The following is a 22616-nucleotide window of genomic DNA, read 5'->3' on the forward strand; positions in this document are numbered from 1 at the left end:
CTCTCAAATTGCTTTAACTTACTCATCTCCCCTTCCTGTCTTGCAGCCTTTGACCGTATAGGAACCCATGTGTCATGTTCTGAACCAGTCAGTCTGTAAGGCAGGTGCACAGAGCAGCTGCATCCAGCTTGCCCTGGAAAGAACAAGTACCATGTGGCAGAAGAATAGGGGTGGCATTGCCAGGCTCTGCGGCCCAGCCCTGGTGGGTTTCCCGGAGATGACTGTGTGAAGAAGGGTGGTATGACTTAGCAGTTTCTCTCAGCTACAGCTCCAAATAGGCTCTAGGAAAACATCACTCTGGTCACTGTGCCTTCCCCTTACAAAGGGCAGTGAAGGTCTATGGTTCCAACTACAAAAAATAATAATATCCTATTCCCAGAGTACTATGCAAACACTTTCAGAGTCATTCTCAGGGCACCATCCAAGCAGACAGGGCCTATTACCAACCCTTACTTATGTGAGAGAAGTAACATCACACTACTTTGCTACCCTGGGCATATCCACCCGCAGCTAGGCCTCAGAGCAACTGATCTTGGGCTAGAGTTGGGGACCTGGACCTACCAGGTCTTAGCATCTGTGTCTGCACTTGACCTGCCTTTAACCTGGAGGTAGTGCTTGTGTTCTCCATCTGCCACAAGCAGTCCCAACAGCTCAAGCCAACCTTCCAATTAGTCATATGGGGCCTTTTTTGCAGGCTCCTGGCTACATAATACTCACTCACACCATTTTGCACTGGAATAATTTTTATTTTTTTCCTTGGCAAAAAGTCAAGTGCTACATTTTTAAAAACAGAAAATCTCAAACAATCAAATGCATTACCCATCACAGAAGAGGGTCTGGCAATAGTACAAAACATCCTACTGAAGATTTTTTTTGTTTTTTTAATATACAAGTCAGTTTAAAATGATAGAAGTTCTGTGAGAACTAAGAAATCTACAGCCTGTAGTTTAATAATAGAAAAAAAATTAAGACAATTAAAAGATCTATAGCATCCAGCATTTTGCTTAATTCCCTGTTTATAGCACCTATTTCTCTAGGTTCGAAGATGAGAATTCCAGAACCTGTGGTATGTGCTGTGTAACAAGTTAGGGTGGACTTGCTGTCTCTCCTTTCCAGCAGCCCCTCACCATTAAAAGGAGGATATATGTATTATTTTTTTCCAATTTCCCTACTTACACCCAGAGAAGAGGGGGACAACTGGGAGAGCAAGTTAAAAAACTGGGGTGCAGGAATAAATATGACTTTTCCTTTCCCCACAATGGGATGTTGACAGAAAAGCAGAGTATGTGCTTAGAGGAATTCGTGGGTGGGAAGAGCTGTTATCTTTGACATGATGTGTAAAAATCAAGGAACAAGTGGACATCACAGTCAGTCGCCTGCAAGTTAAAAAACCCCAGACTAAACAGACAGTTCAAGGGAGGAACAGACAAATTACTAATCACATCGATGCTGTTACATGCACAATGACGCTGACTGCAGGCCAGCCTGTCACCATCTCAGGGCTAAGCCAGCAGAGTAGGAGGGGTGGCTTCAACCCCAAGTCCCGCTGCAGTGGGAAAATGAGTATTCCACACATGAAGCACTCACTACACACAGATAAACCCCCTGCTCACCCCCACCTTCTTAGACTTAACCCAATTTAGAAAATAAAAGCAAAACCCATTGAGGAGATTGGAAGAATGGCAGAGAGGATTCTCCTCAAAGCCAAGAGGACTATGGATGTGAACCTTAGCAGACTTGAGACTCCCAGCTCCAGGCCCCTTAAACACCAGATCAGGTCTTGAGGGGATGGAGAGAGAAGCTAGGATGGGGATTCTCTTTACCAAGTCCCATGAAGCCTTTTGCAGCCTCTAGAGCTGAACCTGGATGGTGAGTCTGATGTTTTAGGGGTGTGGCTACTGGCTAAGCAGATGTGAGGGTGGGAAGGGGAAGTGACACCAGCTTCCCACACGGGGCACACAGGTGGGAAGACAGGTAGGGCTGGATCACTTTGCAGTCCTGGCACAGGAGGCCCCAGGAAGCCTGCAATCTAACTCAAAAGATTTTCCCAGTGGTAATTTCTTTTCCTTTCTGTTTTTACTTCCTATTATCAGTGTTGTTAGACTTTAAAAAACAAGTTACAGACTAGTCCCAAAGCTGGACTCTGTGAATAAAGTTGTTTCTTTTATAAATATTTTAATTACAAGTAATCCTCACTCCAGGTAATTTCAGTGACACACAGTACCTACAGGCACACAAGATCACACACTCACACTCACTCACACACACACACACACACAGACAAGATCTCTCTCACACACACACAGCTCCCAAACTTTCACAGAAAGTCTGACAGCAACCATATAATTATAAAGGAGCCCTACCTCTCAAGAGTGAAGTAAGGGTGAGAATGACTATGTCATTTCAGCCTAAAGAAGCCAGAGAGGGGAGAATGTGTGTCACTTAAAGAAAAATAGGGATTAGCAACAATGTTTGGTTGAAAAGCCAGAATAAAAGATAGTAAAATTTTGATTACCAAAGGGGAAAACAAAAAACCAAACAACCTTCAGATTTCTGTACAGAGCTTCTTCCTATTAAGTGCCTAAACTATAGGCAAACTTTGGTGTTCCCACTAAAACACAAGAGCCTCACACAATTAGGAAAAAAAAAATCAGAAGAAACAAGGAAACTGAGGATGGAAGTTAGTGTAAATCTCTGCATTTGGGGAGTTGTCATTAACTCCAGAGCCCAGCATAGTTTCCATGGAGCCCTGAAGGGAGGGGACCTCCTGCCACAAAGAGTTTCGTTCCAGACGAGTCGTAGCAGTGGGTGTAAACAGCATTGGGGAAGAAGTCAATGTCTGAAAAGTAATTCCTCCAGGTTTCATCATGGTTCTATGGGAAGAGAAAAGGACTACAATTAGCACCTCTAGCCATGGGGCAGGAAAAGGGGGAGGAAGGGACAGGAATGCTTTCTGGTCTCCTTAAGGGAACAGGGTTCTACAGGTACAACCTCATGTCAGGAGATTCGCTGGTTGATTCTCATGGGAATCGGGGCCTCATTTTTCCAACTAAACATTAGGGAAGAACGGAGCAGCTGAAGAATTGCTATACAAGGCTCAGTTCTTCTCAGCAGAGTTCGAACCAAAGTTCTATTTTCCCTCCACCTGCTAGACACAGGAGAAAGAACCAAACACTTGAATAATTCACTGGAGGTAGGGCGCACTGGTTCATGGCTGTGATCTCAGAATTTTAGGAGGCCAAGGTGAGAGAATCACTTGAGCCCACGAGTTTGAGACCAGCCTGGGCAATGTGGCGAGACCCCATCTCTACTAAAAAAAATAAATTAGCCAGGCATAGTGCATATGCCTGTGGTCCCAGCTACTTGGGAGGCTGAGGCAGGAGGACTGCTTGAGCCCAGGAGTTCAAGGCTACATACAGTAAGCTATGATCACACTACTGCACTCCAGCCTGGGCAACACAGTGATGCTGTCTAAAAAAAAAAAAAAAAAATTCACTGACAGCTGTGGTGGGAGGTTCCTCTATTATGCCTTGGGGAAAATCCTAAGTCAACCAGTGTGTTTTACTGGGCCTCAGTTTTCCCACAGGTAACGTAGAGACACAAAAGCAAGATCAGGGGGAAGTCTTCTCCTGTTCCAAGGAGTGCCTTTTACTGGTGAAAAAGTGTGAGTAGATGGTGTGTCAGTGGGGGCTGAGGGGTAGAGGAAGATAATTTTTCTGTTACTGTGTAGCAGTCATCTCAGGCAGGGGCTTACTCACCAGCCAGCCTTTGCCAGTGGTTAGTTTCAGATTCTCCCCTGCTAGTCTGGGCTTGGACCCATAACAAGCTGAGAGCCTCTCTTCCAGAAATCTCTGAGCTCGGATGTCATAGAACAGCAGGGAGCCCTGCCCAGTTCCCACAGTGATGATGTGCTCATAGAAACTCACGGACCGGATTCCTGAAAGAGAGAAAAGTAAAAGGCAGTGAGGTGGGAGAGAATATTTGCTTGACTGTCTGCTAGCCTGAATTTCTGCAACACTGAGTTTCCACTGTCCACCCCGCTCCCCTCAACGTATCAGACAGTGCTTTCCCAATGGCAAGTTAGCTCATGAAAAAGCAAAGAGAATCCTGATGCCATCCTGCCTATCCACACACTAACAGAAACCGTCCGAGAAGCCTTGGAAAAGTGTCAGATTCCCGATGATGCTCAAGATGCTTTTGACTGAAGACTGTAAGTACTCAGAACTTCCTTGCTTCCTCTCAACTCACTCTGGAGTCATCTTTCATAACTCTAAACTTTTCTCCATCATATGTTTCCAACCTACACTGCAACTCAAGGTAATCTGCATATTTATAAATCATTAAGTCATCAAGGATTCCTTATATTTGACCTAAAACCGCTACTGTGGCAAATGCAAGAAGTCTTTTTTTATTTTTTGAGATGCAGTCTCACTCTGTCGCCCAGGTTGGAGTGCAATGGCGCGATCTTGGTTTACCGCAACCTCTGCCGTCCAGGTTCAAGTGATTCTCCTGCCTTAGCCTCCCAAGTAGCTGGGATTACTGGCTCCTGCCACCACACTTAGCTAATTCTTGCATTTTCAGTACAGACAGGGTTTCACCACGTTGGCCAGGCTGGTCTTGAACTCCTGACCTCAAGTGATCCACCTCGGCCTCCCAAAGTGCTGGGATTACAGGCATGAGCCACTGTGCTCGGCCACAGTGCAAGAAGTCTTTATCTGGTATTAGATGTTTTGAGAGTGGCAAAAAGCCCAGAATTAAATACCCAAAGAAGTTTAAGACAAGTCATGTAATTACTTTAGATCACAAGGAAAACACATCTGCTGTACTTGGGGATCAAATCAGTGCTTGGGATATGAAGATGTCTCTTGGCATATAAGAACTGGATAATATTTGTGGAACCAGTATTTCCTTACTAGGTATGAAAATTACCCCCATTAAACAGTACCAAAAATCTCTTAAAACTTTTCATTGCATACATTATTACAGCCAAACCTACTAAGTCTTTTCTCTTTTTTTTTTTTTTTTTTTTGAGACAAGAGTCTCTGTTGCCAAAGCTGGAGTGCAGTGGCTCAGTCTTGGCTCACTGCAACCTCTGCCTCCCAGATTCAAGTGATTCTCCCACCTCAGCCTCCCAAGTAGCTGGAACTACAGGCACCCGCTACCACCCCCAGCTAATTTTTTTTGTATTTTTAGTAGAGATGGGGTTTCACCATGTTGATCAGGCTGGTCTTGAACTCCTGACCTCAGGTGATCCACCTGTCTCAGGCTCCCAGAGTGCTGGGATTACAGGCATCAGCCACTGCGTCTGGCCCTATTTATTCCTTTCTCTACTACTCTCATTATACATTATTCTTTGTTCTAAAATATAAGCATTTTAACTATAATTAAGAAAAAATAGGCTGGGCATGGTGGCTCAAGCCTGTAATCCCAGCACTTTGGGAGGCCCAAGGCGAGTGGATCACTTGAGGTCAGGAGTTTGAGACCAGTCTGGCCAACATGGTGAAACGCCATCTCTACTAAAAACATAAAAATTAGTTGGGCATGGTGGTACACGCCTGTAGTCCCAGCTGCTCAGGAGGCTAATGCAGGAGAATCGCTTGAACCTGGGAGGCAAAGGGTGCAGTAAGCTGAGATCACGCCACTTCACTCCAGCCTGGGTGACAGAGCTAGACTCATCTCAAAAAAAAAAAAAAAAAGAAATAGCTGGGCACAGTGTCTCATGCCTGTAATCCCTATAATCTTAGCACACACTTTGGGAGGCTGAGGTGGGTGGCCCAAGAGTTTGAGACAAGTCTGGGCAACATGATGAGAACCTGTCTCTACAAAAATACAAAAATTAGCTGAATGAGGTGGTGGACGCTTATAGTCCCAGCTACTTGGGAGGCTGAGGTGGGAGGACTGCTTGAGCCTGGCAGGTGGAAGCTGCAAAGAGCCGAGATTGCGCCACTGTCCTCCAGCCTGGCCAACAGAGTGAGGACCCTGTCTCCAAAAAAAAAAAAAAAAAAGACCCAAACAAAAGCTACTTTGCAGTATCTGCACAGGAATAAACACTACTTGAAAAAGAGAGGGTGAACTATGATCCACAGTGTGCCTTTTAGGACTCTCATGATAACACAGCCATAGTTTTGCATGAGAAAATGAGATAAAGTGAGATAAAGAAAATACAATTTGTTAAGTTGGATTCTGGTCCCTAGCTGTTCCCCCATTAAGCTGTGTGATGCTGGGCAAGTTATTTAGCTGGCTCTAGGTCTTATGTGTAAAACTATCTTTTCTCATCTGCTTCCCACAGGGTTCTTGGTATGATGAAATGGGATGTCAGAAAAAGGTATTCTGAAACCTTCAAAGTACACTGGAATAAGTATTTTTTCCCTCTTCAATAAAGAATGAGGGTGCTCTTACAGAGAACATGCTATAAAAGATTTGAGGTGGAAGCTTAATTTACCCAGTGGTCAGAACTAAATTCAGTATTTTCTTCAGCCTCATTGAGGTTTGTCATACAATATACGGCACATAAAGTATACTATTTGAGGTTCTAACATATGTATATATCCATGACATCATAACCACAATCTACATAATGAACATACTCATTACCCTTTGTAAACTTCCTCCTTATCCCACCATGCCACATCTTAGCATAAATGGAATTTTAGTTTAGGCAGGACCACAGCAAAAAAATTACCACAGGACAGAAAGTAGGGTTCTCGGCCAGGTGCAGTGGCTCACGCCTGTAATCCCAGCACTCTGGGAGGCCAAGGTGGGTGGATCACAAGGTCAAGAGATCAAGGCCATCCTGGCCAACATAGTGAAACTCCGTCTCTACTAAAAGTACAAAAATTAGTTGGGCGTGGTGGTGTATGCCTGTAGTCCCAGCTACTCGGGAGGCTGAGGCAGGAGAATCACTTGAACTTGGAAGGCAGAGGTTGCAGTGAGCCGAGATCACACCACTGCACTCCAGCCTGGTGTTAGAGGGAGACTCTGCCTCAAAAAAAAAAAAAAAAAAAGAAAGAAAGAAAGAAAGTAGGGCTTTCTAAAAGAACATGGAAACTACTAACTAATATCCTCACTGGTGGCTTCCAACAAAGGCTTCTGTGGCCACACATTTGTCTGTGGTGTTTGAAAGCCTAGTGCCCTTTTGTGTCACTCCCCCCCCCCCCCCCCCCCCTTTTTTTTTTTGAGACAGAGTTTCGCTCTCGTTGCCCAAGCTGGAGTGCAATGGTGCGATCTCAGCTCACTGCAACCTCCGCTGACCAGGTTCAAGTGATTCTCCTGCCTCAGCCTCCCGAGTAGCTGGGATTACAGGCATGCACCACTGTGCCCGGCTAATTTTGTATTTTTAGTAGAGACAGGGCTTCTCCATATTGGTCAGGCTGGTCTCAAACTCCCGACCTCAGGTGATCCGCCTGCCTCAGCCTCCCCAAGTGCTGGGATTACAGGCGTAAGTCACCGCGCCCAGCCGTCACTCCCCTTTTTGAACACATTTTTGTATGTTCCATACAGAGCACTATACCTGTTTGGAAACCAACAAAGACACTGAAAGTCAGAACCCATATGCAGTTCAGCTGTAGGCCTGAGGTGCACACAGGGACTCTTACCACTGCCTCGCTCCCTGGAACAGACAGACTTGACATTGTATGATGGCTGCCGTGGATCCAAGAAGGAGACATGAGCTTGGGAGCCCACTGCATACACTGACCATTCACTACCATAGGCCAGACACACGTTCTCACGGCAATATGGCAGTTTGGTGGAGAGGAGCTGAAAATAGAGGAGAGATATAACCATGGCATCAGCAGAGAGGCATAAGCCACTGTGCTCGGCCACAGTGCAGGGATATTGTTTCTGGACTCCCACCTCGGTGGGCTTCCCTCAAACAAAAGCCACATAAAATCAAGCCCTGATTACAGAAATAACACTCTGTTCCACCCCTAGGTATACAGGAGAAAGACGAGTTGACTGTAATAAAAAATAAGACCTAGATAATGAAAGAGACAGGCTGGGGAAAAGGTAAATCTGGAATAAATAATCAGAAGTAGCTGGAAAGGCCAAGGCCTTTCTTGGTAGGCTGTTTCAACTATTCAGGTTGTTTCTGGGAATCGTTCCAGGGCACTAAAGCCATGGTCCCACTCTGTTCTGTCTGCCAGTAAGGGCCACCTCAGTGCTTTTCAGATAAAGAGGCTGATCTCTGGCTACCTCCACCTCACCTTCCCACCTGAATGGGAATTGTATGCTATAGAAAGCACACTCATGGGACTAGCTTAATCCCAGATAACCCACATCTGCCTTAACCCTGGGTCTCTGTCAGTTAGCAAATCCTCAGTGGGTGCATACTACACATAAGTGCATACTACACATAAGAGCATACAAGGTCAGTGGAGCTCAAAGGCTATCGTGACATGAAGGAATCACTAATTCCTGGAACCCTGCTTCCTCTTGCAAAGTCCTCTAGGATAAGAAGAAGACAAAAAGCTGGGCACTGTGGCTAATACCTATAATCCCAGCACTTTGGGAGGCTGAGGCAGGCAGATCACCTGAGGTCAGGAGTTTGAGACCACGCTGGCCAACCTGGTGAGACCCCATCTCTACTAAAAACACAAAAAATTAGCTAGCGGTGGTGGTACATGCCTGTAATCCCAGCTACTCAGGAGGCTGAGGCAGGAGAATCGCTTGAACCTGGGAGGCGGAGGTTGCAGTGAGCTGAGATCGTGCCACTGCACTCTAGCCTGGGCAACAAAGTGAGACTGTCTCAAAAAAAAAAAAAAAAAAAGACAAATGATTCACAAGTAGGTTTAACTCTGTAAAGTTGCTTGTTGAGTCACCCTCATCCAAAATGCTTGTGACTACAAATGTTTTGAATTTTGGATTTCTCCAGATTTTTTTTTTTTTTTGAGATGGAGTCTCGCACTGTCTCCCAGGCCAGAGTGCAGTGGCGCGATCTCGGCTCACTGAAAGCTCCGCCTCCTGGGTTCACGCCATTCTCCTGCCTCAGCCTCCTGGGTAGCTGGGACTACAGGTGCCCGCCACCACGCCTGGCTAATTTTTTGTATTTTTAGTAGAGATGGGGTTTCACCATGTTAGCCAGGATGGTCTCCATCTCCTGACCTTGTGATACGCCCGCCTTGGCCTCCCAAAGTGCTGGGATTACAGGCGTGAGCCACCAAGCCTGGCCCAGGATTTAAAATATCTACATATATGTAATGAGCTATTCTTGGGGATGGCACCCAAGTCTAACTGCAAAATTCATTTATGTTTCTTTTTTTTTTTTTTTTTTTTTTTTTTTTGAGACGGAGTCTCGCTCTGTCGCCCAGGCTGGAGTGCAGTGGCCGGATCAAAGCTCACTGCAAGCTCCGCCTCCCGGGTTCACGCCATTCTCCTGCCTCAGCCTCCCGAGTAGCTGGGACTACAGGCGCCCACCACCTCGCCCGGCTAGTTTTTTGTATTTTTTAGTAGAGACGGGGTTTCACCGTGTTAGCCAGGATGGTCTCGATCTCCTGACCTCGTGATCCGCCCGTCTCGGCCTCCCAAAGTGCTGAGATTACAGGCTTGAGCCACCGCGCCCGGCCTTATGTTTCTTTTTTATTGAGATGGAGTCTCGCTCTGTCCCCCAGGCTGGAGTGCAGTGGCACCATCTCAGCTCACTGCAAGCTCCGCCTCCCGGGTTCACGCCATTCTCCTGCCTCAGCCTCCCGAGTAGCTGGGACTACAGGCACCCACCACCACGCCCGACTAGTTTTTTGTATTTTTTTTAGTAGAGACGGGGTTTGTGGGTTAGCCAGGATGGTCTCGATCTCCTGACCTCGTGATCTGCCCGTCTCGGCCTCCCAAAGTGCTGGGATTACAGGCTTGAGCCACCGTGCCCGGCCTCATTTATGTTTCATATACATCTTATACACATAGACTGAAGGTAATTTTATATAATATTTTAAATAATTTTCTGCATGAAACAATGTTTGGTACACTGACCCGTCAGAAAGCAAAGGTGTCTGGTGTGAAATTTTCCACTTGTGGCATTGCGTTGGTGCTCAAAAAGTTTTGGACTTTGGAGCCTTTTTTTTTTTTTTTCTTTTTTTTGAGAGAGTCTTGCTCTGTTGCCAGGCTGGAGTGCAGTGGCACGATCTCAGCTCACTGCAACTTTCGCCTCCTGGGTTCAAGCGATTCTCCTGCCTCAGCCTCCCGAATACCTGGGACTACAGGAGCCCACCACCACGCCCAGCTATTTATGTATTTTTAGTAGAGACAGGGTTTCACTATGTTGGCCAGAATGGTCTCGATCTCTTGACCTCGTGATCCATCTGCCTTGGCCTCCCAAAGTGCTGGGATTACAGGCCTGAGCCACCACGCCTGACTTTTTTTTTTTCTTTTTTTGAGATAGGGTCTCGCTTTGTCACCCATGCTGGAGTGCAGTGGCAAAATTACGGCTCGCTGCAGCCTTGACCTCCTTGGCTCAAGCAGTCCTACCACCTCAGCACCATTACCCTCCAGTAGCTGGGACTACAGGCATGTGCCACAATGTATGGCTAATTTTTAAATTTTTTTTGCAGAGATCAGGTCTTGCTGTGTTGCCTAGGCTAGTTTTGAACTCCTGGGCTCAAGCCTCCTGCTTCAGCCTCCCAAAGTGTTGGGATTACAGGCGTGAGACATTGTGCCCAACTGGATTTTGGAGCATTCTGGATTAGGGATGATTAATTTGTATTGTAAATTAAGTCTATTTTCTCATTACCTTACATGATTATTTCAGAGATAGTTTATCTTAATTTGATCGATCTTCAATTGCCAAAGGTTCCTAACACTTAGGTTTTCCTTCTCGTACAGCATGCCAAGTAGTTACTAATCTTTTATATATATATATATATATTTTTTTTTGAGACGGAGTCTCGCTCTGTTCCCCTGGCTGGAGTGCAGTGGCGCGAAATCGGCTCACTGCAAGCTCCACCTTCCGGGTTCCTGCCATTCTCCTGCCTCAGCCTCCCAAGTAGCTGGGACTACAGGCGCCCGCCACTGCGCCCAGCTAATTTTTTTTGTATTTTTAGTAGAGACGGGGTTTCACCGTGGTCTCGAACTCCTGACCTTGTGATCCGCCCGCCTCGGCCTCCCAAAGTGCTGGGATTACAGGCGTGAGCCACCGTGCCCGGCCACCAAGTAGTTACTAATCTACAAAGAAATACTTAAATGCATTGTTGAGGAGGACTGCTAGTCAAAGGAGCCTCTAAGGAAGCTTTTGCAATATGAAAGAATCACCCTGTCTTACTCTTTAAAGACTTTCCTGCAAGAGAGGCATACCAGACTCAAAATTTCATGTACTGTGCAAAAACATGCCCAGACCTTTGGAGAACTGGTCTTTTAAACAAGAATTGAGACCAGGTGCAATGGCTCATGCCTGAACTCTCAGCACTTCAGGAGACCAAGATGGGAGGATCGCTTGAGGTCAAGAGTTCAAAACCAGCCTGGGCAACATAGCGAGACTCTGTCTCTACAAAAAATTAACAAAACAAAACAAAACAAAACAAAAACCAGATGGGTGTGGTGACACATGCCCATAGTCTCAGCTACTTGGGAGGCTGAGGCAAGACGATTGCTTATGCCCAGGAGTTCAAGGCTGCACTGATCCATGAGCCATGACTACACTCCAGCTTGGGTGACAAAGTGAGACCCTATACTTACTGTCTCTAAAAATAAAAATACCAACCTGGCCAACATGGTGAGACCACGTTCCTACTAAAAATACAAAAGAATACCTGGGCATATTGGCAGACGCCTGTAATCCCAGCTACTCTGGTGGCTGAGGCACAAGAATTGGTTGAACCCAGGAGGCAGGGGTTGCAGTGAGCCAAGATTGTACCACTGCACTCCAGCCTGGGCATCAGAGCGACACTCTGCCTCAAAAATAAATAAATAGGTAAAATAAACAAGAATGAAAAAGCTCAGCAAGAATTACAGTATTTTAACTGTAAGGTGAATTATTATGTAAAACCACCAAATCATGTTCATCACACCTTAGATAGTGTATTTTCAGCCTTCCAGAGATGAAAGTAGCCATCCAGAGACACTGCTCCCAATTCCTACAAGAGCAATGAAAACCAGGTTATATTATCATCCATAGCAACTAATCCACGATAATAAGCAGGAGAGGTATCTAAGGTCAGGGTCCTTTACTCCTATCTTGGGATGATTCCAGCAGAGGTGCCAGTAATTATTAGACCATTACTTCACCCTACAGAACACAGCTGAATGGCATATTAAATTGAGGCTGCCAGTAATAACACAGGCACCCATGGTTCAAAAACTCCTCACTATGCCATCATTTCCTCAACATCCTGTTGGAGAGTTAAAGCAGGGCACACATGTGAAGGACAGTTTCATAATATAGTGTGAGAATTTCTGTAAGTGAAGAGTCTAATCTAGGAGAGATGAATCTACCCTCAGGCCATAAATATAGATGGGATAGAAGGCTAAGGGAACTACCCTTCAAACTGTGGCCTGATTCAGATTTTGGAGAAGCCTTTCTCTGGCTCTGGGTACATATTCTGACACTGCTTTTTTTTTTTTTCGAGACGGAGTCTTCCTCTGTGGCCCAGGCTGGAGTGCAGTGGCGCAATCTTGGCTCACTGCAACCTCTGCCTCCCAGGTTCAAGCAATTCTCCCGCCTCAGCCTCCCGAGTAGCTGGGAATACAGGCACATGCCACCATGCCCAGCTAATTTTTTTGTATTTTCAGTAAAGATGAGGTTTTACCATGTTGGCCAGGCTGGTCTCAAACTCCTGACCTTGTGATCTGCCTGCCTTGGCCTCTGAAAGTGTAGGGATTACAGATGTGAGTCACTGCGCCTGGCTAACATTCTGCTTTTATTAAACCCTCAGCATCAGATCTGACTCAGTAAGGTAAGACTTAGTGGAAATGTGAAGGGAAAGTAGGCAGTTAAGAATACTGGTTAGGTGTGATGCCTCACGCTTGTAATCCCAGCACTTTGGGAGGCCACGGAGAGTGAATCAACTGAGGTCAGGAGTTCGAGACCAGCCTGGCCAACATGGTGAAACACCATCTCTACTAAAAAATACAAAATTAGTCACGCAGAGTGGTGCACGCCTGTAGTCCCAGCTACTTGGGAGGCTGAGGCAGAAGAATTGCTTGAACCTGGGAGACGGAGGTTGCTGTGAGCTGAGATCGGCCATTACACTCCTGCTTAGGTGACAAGAGCAAAAAAAAAAGGAATTAATACCAAAGAGAAAAAAAGTGATTGTTTTCAGAAGCAGGTATGAAAATCATGCCCAGAATAGAGCACCTGCAAAGGCATGTGCAAATGAGAGACAGTCAAATCAGGGTGGCCCTAGGGGAATTCTGTGAGGCTGACCCACAAATATAGACCACTCAGAGAAATACTGCAGAGACCAACTGAAGGGGTGGGTTTCAGAGCCTCAGTTATAATTTCTTACCAGCATCACTCAGCCTTTAAGAGGTGATGTGTGGGCTCAGAACCATGCTATATAGCAAGCACTGATGGGGAAGGAAAAAGGAGTGCATATCTCAAGACATAAGCAAGAGGAATAGACTTCAGGGATCCCTATACAAGTTCATACCTTGTTCTTGCTGTTGAAGGCCAGAGCCCGAACCTTGCAGTTGTCAGGGTTTGTGTCCTCTTTGGGGATGTCCTTTAAGGCCTTGTGAGTGATGTGTGCATACACAGGGACCCGCGACACATTGTGTCTTGCATCACTTTTGGTCAAAACATCATCTGTCACCTCCCAGAGTCCCATAGAACCATCACGTGAGCCTGCAGGGCCAGGAGAACACAGATGTCAGATATACCCACCCCTCTATGGGAAATCCCACAGATGCCAAAGTGGGCTTTCAGAGTCTAGCTGTGCATCATCCTCATATGTGCTGAAGCTTGGCCAGATGGCCCACCCTGAACACAGAGCAGTAGACATTTTAATAGCTACGCTAAGAGAATTATTCACCTAAGGTCTAGGCATTAAAACATTTAAGTTTGACATGGTTGTTGAAATTTATTTTTTATTATTTTTTGAGAGAGTCTCACTTCGTCACCCAGGCTGGAGTGCAGTGGTGCGATCTCAGCTCACTGCAACCTCCGTCTCCTGGGTTCAAGCGATTCCCACGCCTCACCCTCCCGAGCAGCTGGGATTACAGGTGCCTGCTCCATGCCTGGCTATTTTTTTTGTATTTTTAGTAGAGACGGGGTTTAACCATGTTGCCCAAGCTGGTCTTGAACTCCTGAGCTCCAGTGATCAGCCTGCCTCGGCCTCCCAAAGTGCTAGGATTACAGGCATGAGCCACCACACCTGGGTGGCTCATGGGGGGACAGAGTTTCACTCTTGTTGCCCAGGCTGGAGTGCAATGGTGTGATCCTGGCTCACCACAACTTCCGCCTACTGGGTTCAAGCGATTCTCCTGCCTCAGCCTTCCGAGTAGCTGGGATTACAGGCATGTGTCACCATGCCCGGCTAATTTTGTATTTTCAGTAGAGACAGGGTTTCTCCATGTTGGTCAGGCTGGTCTTGAACTCCAGACCTCAGGTGATCCACCCACCTCAGCCTCCCAAAGTATAGGGATCACAGGTGTGAGCCACTGCGCTCGGCCCACAATCCTTTTATTAAGAATGACTGTTCTAGACTGTTCTTTTTTAAGAATTACCATTCACAGCTGTAATCCCAGCACCTTGGGAGGCTGAGGTAGGTGGACCACCTGAGCTCAAGAGTTTGAGACCAGCCTGAGCAACATGGCGAAACCCCATCTCTACCAAAAATACAAAAAATTATCCAGGTTTGGTGGTGCACACCTGTGGTCCCAGCTACTCAGGAGGCTGAGCTGGGAGGATAGCTTGAGCCTGGGAAGCAGAAGTCGCAGTGAGCTGAGATTGTGCCACTGACTCCAACCTGGGTGACAGAGTGAGACCCCATCTCAAAAAACAAAACAAAACAAAAAAAAGATAATAATGACGACTGTTCTAGGCTGGGTACAGTGGTATATGCCTTTAATCCCAGCACTCTGGGAGGCCGGGTAACATGGCAAAACCCTGTCTCTACAAAAAATACAAAATTAGCCAGGTGTGGTAGCGCAAACCTGTAGTCCCAGCTATCCAGGAGGCTGACGTTGGAGGGTCACTGGAGCCTGGAGAGGTCAAGGATGCAGTGAGCTGGGATCACACCACCACCCTGGGCAACAGAGTTAAGACCCTGCCTCCAAAAAAAAAAAAAGAAAAGAAAAAGAAATGACTGTTCTACATAAATAAAATGAATGCTTAAAAAGATAAATCACTTCTCTTAGCAAACAATAATAAAGCTTAAAAAACCAGGCCAGGCACAGTGGCTCATGCCTGTAACCCCAGCACTTTGGGAGGCTGAGGTAGGCAGATAACGAGGTCAGGAGTTTGAGATCAGCCTGACCAACATGGTGAAACCCCGTCTCTACTAAAAACACAAAAATTAGTGGAGCGTGCGCCTATAATCCCAGCTACTCAGGAGGCTGAGGCAGGAGAATCACTTGAACCTGGGAGACGGAAGTTGCAATGAGCTGAGATCATACCACTGCACTCCAGCCTGGATGACAGAGACTCCGTCTCAAAACAACAACAATAACAAAAAACAAGAACACTTTTCTGTGAATTGAGCCCTGAATACACTGTTGGTGGCAAGCTAAAATGGTACCTTTCTAGAGTACAACTGAGCAACCTGCAGCAAGGAAATTTTATCTTCCTGGCCAGGTACAGTGGCTCACGCCTGTAATCCCAACACTTTGGGAGGCTTAGGCAGGCAGATCGCTTGAGGCCAGGAGGTTGAGACCAGCCTGGGCAAAATGTCAAAACACCATTAGTACAAAAAAATACAAAAAACTAGCCAGGTGTGCTGGCACATGCTTGTAGTCCCAGCTACTCAGGGATGGGGGTGGGGTGCTGAGACAGGAGGATTGTTTGAGACTAGGAGGTTAAGGCTGCAGTGAGCCATGATCACGTCACTGCACTCCATCCTGGGTGACAGAGCAAGACCTTAACTCCAGAAAAAAAAAAAAAAGAGGAGAAACAACAGCTGGGCGCAGTGGCTCACGCCTGTAATCCCGGCACTTTGGGAGGCTGAGGTGGGTGGATCATGAGGTCAGGAGTTCGAGATCAGCCTGAAACATGGTGTAAGCCATCTCTACTAAAAAGACAAACATCAGCTGGGTGTGGTGGTGAGCGCCTGTAGTCCCAGCTACTCAGAAGGCTGAGGCAGGAGAATCGCTTGAACCTGGGAGGCGGAGGTTGCAGTGAGCTAAGACATGGCCACTGTACTCCAGCTGGGCAACAGAAGACTCCATCTCAAAAAAAAAGAGGAACAGGCGGGCGTGGTAGCTCATGCCTGTAATCCCAGCACTTTGGGAGGCCGAGATGGGTGGATCACGAGGTCAGGAGATCGAGACCATCCTGGCTAACATGGTGAAACCCCGTCTCTACTAGAAATACAAAAATTAGCCGGGCGTGGCGGTGGGCACCTGTAGTTCCAGCTACACGGGAGGCTGAGGCAGAAGAATGGCATGAACCCGGGAGGTGGAGCTTGCAGTGAGTGGAGATCGCGCCACTGCACTCCAGCCTGGGTGACAGAGCGAGACTCCGTCTGGGGGGGAAAAAAAAAGAGGAACAAACAAAAACAAAAAGTAAGTTTATATTCCTATTCAGAAACAATCCACCATCACAATACCCATATACAAAGATGTTTGTTCAGAACACTCAGTATGTTCAACAATAGGGTTATATTATATCCATAAAATGGAGTACCAAGAAATTATGTTTTAGGCCAGGCATAGTGGCTCATGCCTGTAATCCCAGCACTTTGAGAGGCTGAAGTGGGAGGACTGCTTGAGCCTAGGAGTTCGAGAGCAGCCTGGGCAACAAAGTAAGACACAGTCTCTATAAAAAATAGAAATAATTAACTGGGTGTGGTGATGTGTGCTTATAGTCCCAGATACTTGAGGGGATCTCTTAATCCTGGGAGTTAGAGGTTGCAGTGAGCTATAATCACACTACTGCACTCCTGCCTAGGTAACAGAGTGAGACCCTGTCTCAACAACAACAACAACAACAACAACGTGTTTTAAAATTATTTTTCCAGTAAAGTTATTTGCCAATTCTCCTTTGAGACCAAGAAGGTGCCCTTCCCACACTGCTAATCTCCTGAACACTTCATAGAAAAAAATATCTAGGCCGGGTGCAGTGGCTCACGCCTGAAATTCTAGCACTTTGGGAGACTGACGCAGGCAGATCACTTGAAGTCAGGAGTTTTGAGACCAGCCTGGCCAACATGGTGAAACCCTGTCTCTACTAAAAATACAAAAATTAGCCAGGCACAGTGGCACGCACCTGTAGTCCCAGCTACTTGGGAGGCCGAGGCAAGAGAAGTGTTTGAACCTGGGAGGCAGAGGTTGCGGTGAGCCAAGATGCTGCCACTGCACTCTAGCCTAGGTGACAGAGTGAGACTTGGTCTCAAAAATTACAAAAAAAAAAAAAGAAAAAAACATCTAAAATGACAGACATATCAATTCAAAGTAGAACGCTAATTATGTGAAATTAGAAAAGGCCACAGAGACAAGGGCACATGTGGAGAATTAGACATGGTTTGTTATGCTGGATTATGGGGTGCAAGCACGGAAGCTATGAGAGATAAAGTTGGAAAGGTGGGCGTGGGCCTTGTATGCTGTGCTATAAAATTTGTTTTTCATCTTACAGATACTAGAAAGTCTCTCAAAGATTTGAGCATGAGAGTGAGAAAATTAGGTAACTGTTTCAGAAGATTACTTTGTGTACAGTTTCAGAAGATTACTTTGTGTACAGTGTGATCTCATTTACCCCATCAAAGTTTTATTACGAAAATTTTAAAGTGTAATGAAATGAGGTCAGGAGCAGTGGTTCACGCCTTAATCCCAGCACTTTGGGAGGCCGGGGCAGGCAGATCACCTGACGTCAGGCATTCAAGACCAGCATGGCCAACATGGCAAAACCCCATCTCTACTAAAAAATACAAAAATTAGCCGGGCGTGGTGGTGGGCACCTGTGATCCCAGCTACTCAGGAGGCTGAGGCAGGGAGAAGTGCTTGAACCCAGGAGGCAGAGGTTGCAGTGAGCCGAGATTGTACCACTGCACTTCAGCCCAGGTGACACAGCAAGACTCTATCTCCAAAAAAAAAAAAAAAAAAGAAAGAATTTCACAAAGAATTCTACATATACATCTTCTGAATGATCTCATATTAACCAACCAAAAAATATGGGCCAGGCATGTTGGCTTACGCCTGTAATCCCAGCATTTTCAGAGGCCGAGGCAGACAAATCACTGAGGTCAGGAGTTTGAGACCAGCCTGGCCAATATGGTGAAACCCCATCTCTACTAAAAATAGAAAAATTAGCCTGGCGTGGTAGTGGGCACCTGTAATCCCAGCTACTCAGGAGGTTGAGGCAGGAGAATCGCTTGAACCTGGGAAGTGGAGGTTGTGGTGAGCCGAGGTCGTGCTACTGCACTCCAGCCTGGAAGACAGAGTGAGACTCAGTCTAAAAAAAAAAAAAATCATACTAAGGCTGGGTGCAGTGGCTCATGCCTGTATAATCTAAGCACTTTGGCCAGGCACGGTGGCTCACGCCTGTAGTCCCAGCACTTTGGGAGGCCAAGGCGGGTGGATCACAAGGTCAGGAGATCGAGACCACAGTGAGACCACGGTGAAACCCCGTCTCTACTAAAAATACAAAAAATTAGCCAGGTGCGGAGGCGGGCGCCTGTAGTCCCAGGCGCCTGTACTGCACTCCAGCCTGGGCGACAGAGTGAGACTCTGTCTCAAAAAAAAAAAAAAAAAAAAAAAAAAAATCTAAGCACTTTGGGAGGCTGAGGCAGGAGCATAGCTTGAGCCCAGGAGTTCAAGGCTACAGTAAGCCATGATGGTGCCACTGCACTCCAGCCTGGGCAACAGAGCAAGACCCTGTGTCTAAAAGAAAAGAAAAAAGGTACTGGAAAAAAAGACTAGCAAGTTATATTTTAAAATGTCAACAGTAGTTATTACTAGCTGGGTGTGATGGTGTGTGCCTATAGTCCCAGCTACCTGTGAGCCTGAGGCAGAAGGATCACTTGAACCCAAGAGCTCAAGGATGCAGTAAGCTAGGATCATGCCACTGTAAGCAAGCCTGGGTGACAAAATGAGACACTGTCTCAAAAAGAAAACAAAACAACCCACAAAAAAAAGTGGTTATAACTGGATAGAGATCTTCTGGGTGGTCCTTACTTCCTTTTTTTTAATCTATCTATCTATCTATCCTTTTTTTTTTTTTTCTTTTTGAGATGGAGTCTCATGCTGTCGCTCAGGTTGGAGTGCAGTGGCACCATCTCAGCTCACTGCAACCTCTGCCTGCTGGGTTCAAGCAATTCTCCTGCCTCAGTCTCCTGAGTAGCTGGGACTACAAGCGCCCATGACCACACTCAGCTAATTTTTTGCACTTTTAGTAGAGACAGGGTTTCACCATGCTGGCTAGCCTGGTCTCAAACTCCTGACCTCGTAATCTACCCACCCTGGCCTCCCAAAGTGCTGGGATTACAGGTGTGAGCCAACACGCCCAGACTATATTTTAAAATTTTCTTTTTTTTTTTTTGAGACAGAGTCTTGCTCTGTGCCCAGGCTGGAGTGCAGTGGCACAATCGCAGCTCACTGCAAGCTCCGCCTCCCAGGTTCACACCATTCTCCTGCCTGAGCCCCCCATGTAGCTGGGACTACAGGCGCCCGCCACCACACCCAGCTCATTTTTTGTATTTTTAGTAGAGACCGGGTTTCACCGTGTTAGCCAGCATGGTCTCAATCTCCTGACTTTGTGATCCACCCACCTCGGCCTCCAAAAGTGCTGGGATTACAGGCATAAGCCACTGCACCCAGCCTATTTTAAAATTTTCTTACAATAAATGTGTATCACTTTTACACTAAATAAAAAAATTATTATTCTATAGGGCCACCCTCTGTCATGTAGGCTGGAGTGCACTGGCATGATCACAGCCTGATGCTGCCTGGATCTCGTGGGCTCAAGCAATCCTCCTGCCTCAACCTTCTGAGTATCTAGGACAACAGGTATGCAGTACCATACTCAGCCAATTAAAAGAAATTGTAGAGATGGGGTCTCATATGTTGCCCAGACCAGTCTTGAATCTTGGGCTCAAGTGATCCACCCACCTCAGCCTCCCAAAGTCCTGGGATTATAGGCATGAGTCGCTGCACCCAGCCGGGCTATTTCCTATCACACTACTATCCCTTTTCAATCTCTAGCCCCCAATCCCTGCCACATCAAAAGCTCCCTGTAAAAGGGCAAATTTACCCGACACTGCCATAGTGTCGCTGATCCATGCGATGGAAAAGATCCAGTCCTTGTGTCCATCCTTGGAGAGCAGGGAGTAACAGGTACAGGGAGGAAAACAAGAAATTAGTAAAATAAGTATTGTAATAAACTCTCTATTTTTGTAAAATTACAACTCTGATCTCTGGTGGTCTCAACCCATAGAGAATGATCAATCTTTATCTTCTATCTTGAGGAGCTCAAAGCTGGAATGAAATTGGCACTACTGTGGGTAGTGGACACATAGCTCTTGGCTTCTACCTCTGGGTCCCATCTTCTATCTGGAACTTTCTTCTTCCAGACATCTAGATATCTACATGGCTTGTACCTCATTTCTTTTAAGTCTCCCTGCTCCAGTATCATCCTATCAATGAAACTTTATCTTCTGATACAGCATCCTCCACCTCACTCTCAGTCCCTTTATGCTGCCTTTATTCTTCTCCATGGCACTTATCACACTCTGACATATTACTGGTAATTATTAGTTTATATGGCTTATATTTTGGTTTATATGTCACCCTCCACTAGAATGTAGAGGACAGGGGCTTTATCTGTTCTGTTCACTGCTGTGTCTCAAACCATGTCTCAAACAATGCCTAGCCATAGAAGACTGAATAAATGCCTGGCGAATGAATGGATGATTTAGTAAACTCTGCTACTCTCTGAGTATGGGCAGTGGGAAGTATGTGGACACTATGGATTCAAATGCAACCCAATAGTGTTGGTCCCTGAGATGTGCTGCTTGCCCCTTTATCAAACATACACTGTGCCCTATGGGGAGTCCAGTCCCCACTCTGGGCTGCTGAGAGGAGGGTCCATGTTAACCACTGAGACCCGTTTAAAACCAAGGCTCCCCCCAACTACAACTACTGGGAAAACTTACATCTCCTACACACACAGGATCCAGTGTAGGTAGTCGATAGATGGCAAGACTGTTGGGGTTGTCTCCTCCAGTGGCTAGCAGTGTTCTAGAAGGATTCAGCTCGATGGCATGGATACCACAGCCCTGCTGGGTCACACCTCCAGGTTCCCGGTCTTTCAGAATTGGGATCTTGGTGATCTGGCTTGTCTGGACATCTACTACAAATAGCTACAAGAAGAAATAGATACAGAAGCTGAACATAGTTCCGATTTAACGTGGCCAATACAGGGTATAAACATCCTTTTGTTCAACTGTTCATCAACATTTAACTAACATTTACTACATGTTAGACCCTAGGAATTATTAAAGGCATGCTCAGGACTACTAATGAAATGAAACATGAAATAAGTCAATATAACACAGTATTAGAGATAGGAATAATATGCTACATGAACACAGATTAGGAAGTAGTAAATTCTGCCTGGGATTCAGAGGTTTCCAAGAGGCCTTGTATTAGAGCAAGACCAACAGGTTTCTGTCGGTTTGGGCATATTTTACACATTGAATCCTCACCTAACCATGCACACAAACTTTTAAACAAAACACAATTCCCAGAACACATCATGGTTACTAATATACCTATTAATATTACTAAGTTTTCTGGAATGACCTGAGACATACGACACGGAAGATTTATTAATATCTCATGGCTGTTCTCTATACACACACATCCCATTCAGTTCTATTCCTCCCTGCCTTTGCTCTTGCTACTACCTCTGCCTGAAAGGCTCTCTTCCACCTCTTTACCCTCTAAGATTCAACTTAGACACATGCTTTATGGAAAAATCAGTCTTAGAGAAAGGACAGCCCTTGTAAGAGTCAAACTCTTCACATGATTCAACAGTTCATTCCTTCAGACACTCACTTCTTTGCCAGTACTGTTCTAAGTGTTATGAACACAGTTATGAACGAGAGAAATAATATCTGCCCTAATATATATACCTTATAGCCTAAGAAGCTGAAATAAAATCCTATCAGCAATTCTCATGGTGAAGCCAAACATGTCAAACCTTTACATAAATAAACCTGCTGCTTGCACAGAAGATCTATGAAAGCAGAAACTAGGTGAGTCTTAAGTTTAAAATATAAAAAGGGCCGGGCGCGGTGGCTCACGCCTGTAATGCCAGCACTTTAGGAGGCCGAGGCGGGCGGATCACCAGAGGTTGAGTTTTAGATCAGCCTGGCTAATATGGTGAAAATCCTACTAAAAATACAAAATTAACTGGGCATGGTGGCACATGCCTGTAATCCCAGCTACTCGGAAGGCTGAGGCAGAAGAATCACTTGAACCCAGGAGGCGGAGGCTGCAGTGAGCGAGGATCGAGCCACTGCACTCCAGCCTAGGCAACA

At 46.1% G+C, this 22616-nt stretch overlaps 1 protein-coding gene across 4 annotated transcripts in view; it reads right to left on the reverse strand.

Annotated features, from left to right (window-relative positions):
* Positions 1–725: 725 nt before the first annotated feature.
* The window catches only part of DCAF12 (DDB1 and CUL4 associated factor 12), a 37901-nt gene continuing 16010 nt past the window's right edge, over positions 726–22616 (reverse strand). For all 4 annotated transcript variants that reach the window (XM_009188622.2, XM_009188623.1, XM_003911589.3 and 1 more), the window contains exons 3-9: positions 21228–21434; positions 20327–20387; positions 13575–13768; positions 11994–12059; positions 7596–7758; positions 3759–3937; positions 726–2873 (exon numbers count right to left, since the gene is read on the reverse strand). In XM_009188622.2, the coding sequence (XP_009186886.1) occupies positions 2715–2873; positions 3759–3937; positions 7596–7758; positions 11994–12059; positions 13575–13768; positions 20327–20387; positions 21228–21434 (1029 nt within the window). In that variant the 3' untranslated portion in view covers positions 726–2714. The remainder of the gene's footprint in view (positions 2874–3758; positions 3938–7595; positions 7759–11993; positions 12060–13574; positions 13769–20326; positions 20388–21227; positions 21435–22616) is intronic.

This window comes from Papio anubis, chromosome 13, assembly GCF_008728515.1.
Source record: "Papio anubis isolate 15944 chromosome 13, Panubis1.0, whole genome shotgun sequence".
Classification (NCBI taxonomy): Eukaryota; Metazoa; Chordata; class Mammalia; order Primates; family Cercopithecidae; genus Papio; species Papio anubis.